The sequence below is a fragment of the Ochotona princeps genome, chromosome 18 (assembly GCF_030435755.1).
Source record: "Ochotona princeps isolate mOchPri1 chromosome 18, mOchPri1.hap1, whole genome shotgun sequence".
In the NCBI taxonomy this organism is placed as follows: domain Eukaryota; kingdom Metazoa; phylum Chordata; class Mammalia; order Lagomorpha; family Ochotonidae; genus Ochotona; species Ochotona princeps.
Window position 1 is genome coordinate 287,047 of NC_080849.1, and position 9,411 is coordinate 296,457.

General features: G+C 56.8%; 1 protein-coding gene across 1 annotated transcript; it reads right to left on the minus strand.

The window, feature by feature from the left end:
• Nucleotides 1–237: 237 nt before the first annotated feature.
• On the minus strand, nt 238–7,573 carry KCNG2 (potassium voltage-gated channel modifier subfamily G member 2). Its single transcript, XM_058676760.1, is given in 7 exon segments — nt 238–744; nt 747–889; nt 891–944; nt 946–1,184; nt 6,967–7,199; nt 7,202–7,390; nt 7,393–7,573. Coding segments are annotated over 7 exon segments (1,203 nt in total). The 3' UTR covers nt 238–580.
• Between the last annotated feature and the right edge of the window lie 1,838 nt (nt 7,574–9,411).

Here is a 9,411-nt window from a genome sequence, read left to right on the forward strand (position 1 = left end):
GACAGGAACTGGCTGGAGCTGGACAGGGAGTGCAGCTTCTCCAAGCAGCAGATGTTGGGGCAGTGCATGTACTTGGCACCTCCCCAGTGGAACATGCTGGGCCTGGAGCAAGGTAGGATCAGGTCTGGGCTGGGGGCTGCAAGCTGCAGGCACCCTCCTGCCTGTGTCCATATCATGACTGGACAGAAGTGGCAGCTCCCAGGTACACCTTGCAGTTGCTTATTGCCTGGCCCAGCACAGCCCAGGATGTGGGGGACACCCCTCCTATTCATATGCTACTAGTTTTCTCTCTATGGAGTCTGTGGTGCCCACAGAATCAACACGCAACCAACAGTGGTACTGACCCTGAGGAGGGCTACATGGCCAGGACCTGGTTATTCATATTGCTCCCTGAGTACAGCTGGTGTGGGTCATGTGTGCTGTGGGAGGATCCCCATCACAGGACACCCTTCTGTGGTCCTGGAACCCCATGGAGGTTGCGCTCCCACCTCTCTGGGCTCCTGCTGTCCCTGCCACGGGTGCCCCTCCCTTCCGTATTATTCTGGGCTGGCCATGGAAGGGAAGGGACCCCGTTGCAGGCTCACCTTGGGCTGGCTGCAGGGCGCCTCTGCACATGGAACTTGGCATAGGAGTCTGAGAAGGTGTAGAAGGTGGCTGTGACAGGCAGGGCCAGCAGCAGGATGCTGCTGAGGATGCCACCGAGTGCCACCACCTGGCCAGGCAGGCTGTGCGGCACCATGTCTCTGTGGCCCACCAGTAGCTGGTGGGCACACTGGCAGAGTCACGGTACACGCCCAGCTCACACTCGGCTAGGTGCACGAGTGGCACGCATAATGCCATGGCCACGCAGAGGAACAGCAGCAAGAGGCCGAGCTCACGTATGCAGTGACACGGTCAGCCCCAGCAAGCACAACCCTGGCGAGTGGTGCGCCAGGCTCATTACAGAGTGCACACAGTGGTTCCAGCAGCCCGCGCTGGCCAGGGCCCATTCCCACTGGCAGCCATGCCAGCAGTGACACCAACAGGGGCATCATGGCTGCGATGTCCACGAGGTTCAGCGATGCCCGCAGGAAGGCACAGTTGCTCTTAGCCTGCAGAGAGCGCAGCAGGAGCTCCACTAAGAACCAGGCCACGCACACCACCTCCAACACAAACAGGTTGCGGCACTTGCGGGAGCACTCGCCCTGTGGAGGAGAGGGGACATAGGTTGGAATGTGGGTGCCTGGGGCATGCAGTGTTCCTGGGATTGTTGCCTGAGAGCCAGTGCCCGTGGCTGACTCAGCCTGGGTTAGGGGTCTGAGAGATGACCATGGAGAAGTGCCTGGCTCCTGGGGCTGTGGGTCATTCCCAATGTGACTGCCTCAGAGCCTGTGCCTGGTGTGGGGAGCAGGGACACAGACTGAGATCCCAAACTGGCTCTGACTCCCTTCCCAAAAGAGCAGACCCACTGCTGCAGAACATAGAGGGGATGAGCTGGGCACTCCTAGACATGATGGGGGTCTCACCTGGGTACTCTCCGACACGAAGGGGTTGACCTAGGCATTCCTAGGCACATGGACTGAGCCAGGCATGCCCATGCATGGAGGGGCTGACCTGGGCACTCCTAGGCACAGTGGGGGGATAACCTGGGCACTCTCAGGGACAGTGGTGGGGGGTGGGCAGTAGCCCAGGGACCCAGGTAGCTGAGCAGGATGCAGCCCTGGCTGCAGGCTGCAGAGTGCAGGGGCCACGGCGACTGAGAGCTGGGGGACAAGGAGTCTCAGGCGCCGACCCCAAGGTCCCAGAGAAGCAACTACAGGCAACTTGTTTGTGGAGGAATCTTGGCCCTGGCACACGGCTGCCACTGATGGGAGCTGGACAGCCGAGCGTGCTCAGGGAGACAGAAGGTGCCCAGACTGTCACTACAGAGCAGCCCACCGAAGGTCTCCCCAGGGACTGGACACTGCAGCTGTGGGAGTGCCACCAGCTCTCCTCAGAGATCCTCCTGGTCGCTACAAAGAACTAACAAACAGGCAGCCCATGCTTGGGGGTCCAGTGTCCAGTTCCACCTAGTTGTTAAAGGCAAGGCCTCATGGACATGGTGGAGGGCTGGGACCCAGGAGGAAGCAGACACAGGCCTGACTTGGGAGTGACCAAGTAGGTGACGAGTAGGTTCTAGAGTGGCCACGTGTCCACAGGACCTGGAGGGAGGATGACAGCTGCCTTTCACAACCCTGCAGAGGGCAAAGCCCCACCTGGGTCTTGCACATGGATGACAGGGCCCAGCTACGTGAGCCATCACTGCCACCTCCAGGCTGCATGTCTCTACAGGGCTGGAGGCAGCGGTGGAGCCAGGACTGGACTCCAAGCCTGCGGGCCAGCATATGGTGTCCTTGGCTGTAAGCCAGTACCTGCCTGCTCTATCCTCATCACATAAACTTGCAGCAGTCCAGATGTCTACTGCTGCCCCTCCTAGGTATCCATTTGCTGTCAGGGCAACACTTCAGGGCCAGCACTGATCTCCATCTTGATTGCTGTAACTGCACCTTGAGGCTGTGTAAGTGCATAGCTGACACTCTGCACTGTGTCACACTTCCTGTCGCCACAGTGTCACTGCAATGCCACACTTCCTCTCCCAAGTGTGTCTGCAATGCCACACTTCCTCTCCCTACTGTCAGTGCAATGTCACACTTCTTCCCGTAGTGGGTCAGTGCAATGCCACACTTCCTCTCCTTTCAGTGTCGGTGCAGTGCCACATTTCCTCCCCCAACAGGACATAGTACAATGCCACACTCCCTCTCCCCACAGGATGTAGGCAATGCCATGTCCACAGGTTAGGCCCCTTTCTGGGCAGCCTGAACAACACTGGCTGTGGTCATTTACTTGAATTTTTGTTACCATCTTAAACTATCACATGGCTGAAATGTGCATTTCTCTCATCATAAACATCTTTTCTAAAATCCTGCTTTTGGAGGGCCCACCATGTGCCCTGGCCCCTGCTGGCACAGTGGTGAGAGGCACATACTTATGGGGAAGGGTTCTGTGGGCAAATCGGAATAGGAGCCACTGAGGTCTTGACACATACAGAAAACTTCTAGAGGTATCCACGGAGCAGGCCACTGCACCTGCAGGTAATTGAAGGTGCTGAAGTGGAGTAGATCAGAGGGCCTCCCTGGGTCAGACCAAGATACCTACCATCACAGTTGGGGGCTAGGGGAATGGGTTGGAATGGGCCAGGCTAGGTTGTATCACCTAGCCAAGCTATGCTTGGGTGTGGGTCTGGTAAGGTTTTTTTCAGGACACCCCAACTAGGCCACAGCACCTACCGGCACATGCAAGAACTAGAATTGGCAGGCTGAGCTGGGCCAGACCACAGCAGCCATCAGCAAAAGCTGGACTGAGGGTGGGGCAGGCCAGTCTAAATCACAGCACCTGCCTATGAGTGTTGGGGCTGAACTGCAGCACCTGCTGGCACTTGCGAGAAATAGGGCTGGGAATGTGCCAGGAAAGGCAGCAGCACCCTGTGCACATGAAAGCTGGGCTGAGGGGCAGGGCAGGGCAGGGCAGGGCAGGGCTGGGTTGCAGCATCTGCTAGCGCGTGTGAGAATCCAGCCTGGGGTAGGCCAGGTAAGGTTTCTTCAGGATTGCCCTGACTAGGGCACAGCACCAGTAGTGCATGTGAGAACCAGGTCTGAGGACCTCGCAGGTAAGGTTTCTTAGGGGGCTTCCCAACTAGACTACTACATTCAATCCTTGTTTTGGGGGAAACCACTGACATGTGATCTGACCCTGGAACACATGTTGCAGGACTAGGCCACCTCGGTGGCCTAGAATGGAGATCACACCCAGATGACCATGAAAGACAAGACAGCCAGGTCATCTAAAATCACAGAAGACTTTGAGTACCTCATCAAAAGATGGAAAGGACAGGTTGAACAACATTCCAGTCCAGGCTCTGCAACAGGCTCCCAGGTCTGTGGACACACAGGTAAACACAGACAGCCAACAGGCTTCAGAATTTAGCACTTCATGTGTAATGAAGCCAACACCACCTCAGATCAAGACCACTCAAGTGGACATCCTCGAGTGCTCTTCCCCATACTGGGATCTCTAAGGTGACATCAAATGACCATCTCCATCCCTAAGCAATGATGTAGCTTGACAGTAAGGAATGGTGCACCCCCTACCCAGCCACACACTGACCTCAGACACAGAAGAAAACACTGGAATCTCTCACCTACCTCCCCCAATCCAGACCCTCTCCACCCTACATGCATCTGAAACCCCCTCACTCAGAATTAAAATAACAGTTAAAAAAAAAAAGTCCTTTGATGTGGTACCATGGTATAGTAGGCTCATCCCAAATGGGCAACTGTTCATGTTCTGTCTACTCCGCTTCTGATCCAGCTCCCTATGGCCTTGGAGGCAGCAGGGGATGGCTCAAATGCATAGCTCCTTGTACTCACATGGGAGACAGATTGAGGCTTGTGGCTTCAGGTCAGCTCAGCGCTGGCCACTGCAGCTGAGAGTGAACCAGCGGATGGAGTATCTCTCTGTAACTGTCTTTTAAAACAAAACAATCTTTTTTGTTTAAACAAAAGCTTTACTCTCATTTACTTGAAAGGTGGAGTGGCAACATGCAGGGAAGAGAAAGATCTTTCACCTACTTGTTCACACCCCCAAATGTCCACAGCCAGGTCTGGGCCAAGCTGAACCCAGGAGCCAGAACCCAAATCTGCATTCCAGTGTGGAATGGGCAGGGACCCAAGCGCTTGGGTCAAGCCCTGTTGCCTCCCAGGGTGTGGTGGCAGGACGGACACAGGACACGCCAATACGGGGTGACGTGGTCCCTGCACCAACAGCTGCTGTTCACCGTACAGCTCTCCCTAGGTCTCGGCCATTGCTAGGTTTCCTGTCCTCTGGCGATGCATGGTCCTTACTTGTCAGAAGTTCCCACACATGAAGGACACATGCTCTTTGTCACAGATGCAGCCATTTTATGCTGAGATCGCAGTCCTCTGCTTAAATCTGGGTGAGGGCTTTTATCGGGGTTTCGCCAAATATTTCCTTTCTGTACAATTTCTGGCTTTCTCACAACCTAGGAAGATTCTTCCCTGCCCTGGATGTTTAAATGTGCTCAACTATGCTTCCTTTTATTAACTTGTGGAAGTGGTGTGGTGACCCAAGTCTCCCATACAGCTGGAAAGTTTGTAAGGCCCAGCGCCACCCTCTCCTGGCCTTCCCAGGAAGCCTTCCTCCTGCCCTACACCCCACAACCTTCCTTGGTTTTCCAACTGCAGGCTCCAGAGTCCTCTCCTGAGTGTGGTTTCTGTGGCCACTAAGTACCTGTTTGGGCTTTTAAACTCACAGCATATGTTTCAATTTCTGCTGTTACTAAGTATATCTTTGCTGGGTTTCTACTTAAGAGTGTTACTTCCCAGTATCTGGTGTTACTAAGTATAGATTTGATGGGTTGTAGGTTGGGTTACTCTCTGTGACCTATTAGCATCCCAGCTCTTCTGGTATCTGCCAGGAGAGGGCAGTCTTACAATAAAGTCCTCAGGAGCCTCATCCTCCCAGATCCACACTCACTCTGGACTTGGCCAGGCCACCTTTGCCAGAGAGCATGGGTACTCATGGCAGAGCTGAGAGAAGATAGTGTGTAGGTGCTGCTGCAAGACTTCCTGCTTGGGTCCACCTCCTCCACCCAACTGCCTTCCCTACCCACCAGCCTACCCGGCCTCCCTCACACCTAGCCTCCCCTACAAAAGAGCCTCCCCCAACACAAGAGCCTCTACCACCCAGCCTCTCCCCCCCCCACGGACCTCCCCCACATAGCAGCCTCCTCCACACACCAGGTGAGTGTGGGAGGGGGCAGGTGGCTATGGGACAGGGGCAGGTGAGTGAAGGGGATAGGCCAGGTGAGTGTGGGGGCGGGGGAAGGATACAAAGGCTGATGCTGGCATGTTCACTCTCATACGTCAGGGGTCTACCACCCTCACATGGTCCTCCCACCCACACCCGGGGCTGCATCTTGGGGCACTAGGCATTCCCAGCCTGCAGACCAGGTAGAAACAACCACGGCTGCACCTCTGCTGTGGGACATCTGCTTGTTGCTGGCCAATGTCGACACAGGAGCTGACTCAGGTTCTCACCAGTGGCCAGAGGTGTCTCAGTCCGACACAGGAGCCATGATGACGGACATCTGACATTACTGTATGTAGGCCCAAGCATGTTCCAGTATAACCATGTGCACAGTTGCCCTTCTCCTAATGGGTGGAAAGGAAGACACTCCTGAGCCGGCCCCCCAGGACACCCGAGCTCTCGGCACAGCTGTGTCCTTGGCACAGCTCTAGGCTGGGCTGCGAGCCTCGCTGGGGCAGGGGTGTCTCCTGGGAGCAGGTGCTGGGTTGGGTGAGGGGACTGGATGTTCATTTGTTCAGTTACTCTCCAGGCAGTATAATGGCAAGACTTACTCCTTGTGGCCCTCGTGACGCTGGGGAGGCCACACACAGGGCTGTGTGGGATCCAGTGTCAGGCTCCTGGGCTGGAACCCCTCCCCTCAACCTCAGGCAAAATTCTCCGGACCAGCTACGCGGAGGGGAGGCTGTCAGGGAAGGTGGCCTCCCTTCAGCCCACCAGGCTTTACCTACTGGGTCCTCACTCTTCTAAGTTTCACCTGCAGTCTCCAGTGTGACCAGAAGTGAGGCCTTCCAAAGCCACCAGCATGTCCCCACTTGTCCTAAAGTATCCACAAACCCCACTCGGCTGTTCTGTCCCGTGTGGGTGCAGCCTCCCAGGCCAACAGGACACAGAATTGGTCAGTGGAAGGGGGAGGCAGCCATGACCCACCCTGGGGTTGATGTGGCCCTGCGGACCCCAGGGCAGGTCTAGCCCTGCACACCACCTGCTCTTTGCTGAGCCACTGAAACCAACTTCTGGCTCCAGCCAGCCCGCAGCCCGGGCCGTCCTCGCCGCCCTGCTTACCTGCTCCTCCTCGGCGAGGATGTCTGGCATGGTGCTCAGGCACAGGCCCATGGCTGTGATGGCCATGAAACCCATCGAGACGCAGGTGAAGAATTTCCCAGCGGGGATCAAGTGCAAGTTGTCCAGCATGTCGGGCAGACGTTAGAGGCCACGCTGCAGCGGCCCAGGCCCCAGGGTTTACGTCAGGGTCTGCGGCTCACCACGTCCCGCCTCGGCCATCTCCTCTCGTGGCAGCGCAGGTGGCGCAGGCAGCAGCGCTCTAGCCACGCCTGGTCGATGCCCCAATAGGCCAGCTCCTCGCAGAAGGCAAGTGTGCAGGGTCCCCACAGCAGCCGCAGCTTGCCGGTGTGCAGCAGCACTGTGATGGCGCGGAAGGCGCAGGGGCTGTGGTCCAAGAACACTTTGCGGCTCATGTCATAGTCTCACACACGAGAAGCAGCTCGTGGTGACCGCGGTAGGCCTGCAGGCGCTCCAGGAGTGCAAGCGGACAGCATGCCAGGGCCGCCCAGGCCAAATGCACCCAGCAGCCTCCCACATTGATGACGTGGCACGGACGGCCCACACCTCCGCTGCTTTGGGACTCTGCCGGTCCATGAAGCAGGGTCATGGGTTCATGTGCCACGCAGGCCGAAGGGCTTAAGAGCTGCCAACTAAGTTGCAGGGCCTGTGAGAAAAGAAGGGAGTGTGCATCAGCCTTGGATGCTGGCAACCGTCAGCCTGGTCCTCTCTTGCATGCCAGGTGCCCGCTGAAGGGCGATCTGACCTCCATCTAAGGTCAGAGAACAGGACACGGCTGCCCAACAGAACTGCCTGGGGACACGGGCCTGGGATCTCCAACCCAGAAAGGTGGAGAGGGTAGGCTCCAGTGTGGCAGGGGCTGAAATGTACTCCAGATGTGTCTGGATAAGCAGCAGCCCCAACAGACCTGGCAGAGGCAGGGGGAGACCTGCACACTGTGCGGGGCCTGAAGGGGCTTCTCCTGGAGACCCAAGGGTTAGGGGCTGTCCCCACCCAAGAACTGCCTTAGGGTTTCCTTCCAGCACTTCAGAATCTGTCTACTAGCTGATGAAATAGGTCTCAGTGTCCATGTGAGACAGACACGACAGATATTAAAAACCCATTCAGAAATGTAAACTATAGCCAACCCTGAAGGGAAAGGGACTCTGACTTGCAGAACTGCCACTCGAAGTTCAACGTTACCTTCAAGAAAAAGAACCACAGGGGGCACAGTAGTTGGAAGAGAACAGGACAGCCCCGGGAGTCAGGCTTCCCAGGCAAAGACCTCACACAGGCAGCATGAGCTTCGCTTGCAGAGCCAAGGCAGCCACAACCCAGCAGCAAGAGGGGAGTTGCAGGTCATGAAGTTCAGCGAAGACAGCCATGACAAGGAGCTGTGAACATTCACAGGAGGTTTCCACGGCTGAAGAAAGAATCAAAGCTGTGAGATGGGCCACTCAGGCATCCTGAGAGGCAGAAAGAACAGTGCCTGGGCAAGCTGCCAACATGGCACTCTCACAGCATAGCTGTTGTCCCACCTGCAGGAGCAGCTGGACCCCCTGTGTCCCACACTGCTGGGAGGGGTCAGGGGTGGGTATAGAAGAGCATGTCCCTAGAGGTAACAAACAGCACCTGGGACCCCAGAGGCCCCGGGGTCATGGTGGCTGTGAGGTCGCAGAGGGCAAAGGCTGTCTTTATGCCAGCAGCATAAACTATATGGGCCCTGGCTTGACAAGCAAGCATGTGAGGTCCTCTGGCACACAGAGGGAGCAGAGGGGATGCCAGACAGTGCAGGGACCTGGTTCTGCAGGAGCTCAGAAGCACAGCCTGACATCAGAGGTGCCACCATGGCCAAACACCCCAGACACAAACACAGTGAGAACCATCATGAGTTCTGCGCAGGGATAAGGTGGCAACTGAGGCAGAAATGACTGTGAAGGGATGGACAGTTTCAGCAGGTGTGTGCACATCAGCCCAGCACCAAGGTGCATCTCACCTCGAGCTGCCAGGATGTGGTACCAGCGTGGGGGTGAGAGAAGTGGCCCTGTTCCTGCAGGGCTGGCCCTGGGAGTTGGCTCTGTGGAAATGGAAGATGCAGGCACCATGTCACCGGGGATGGCAGTGCAGCTGTAAATGCTGGACCTGATCCAGACACCCATGAGAGTGCCTGGGAATGCCCACACCACTGTTGCCCGCAGCAGGGCCAAGAGTGAGGCAGGCCATGGCCGGGCGGCTGACACCTAGCACTGGTTGCTGCAGGAGACCCAGGAGAACTGGCTACACTGGGTGGAGACACTCAGGTGGCTGTAGGAGTGACAGCCTGACCCAGCAGGTCACTCCCCACGGAGAGCTGAGGGTGGTTAGGGTTTTCACACAGCTCAGCTGGGATGCCCAGAGCCCGGGAAGCCCCACATCCCTCCACACACTACAACACCTGCCACAGAACCA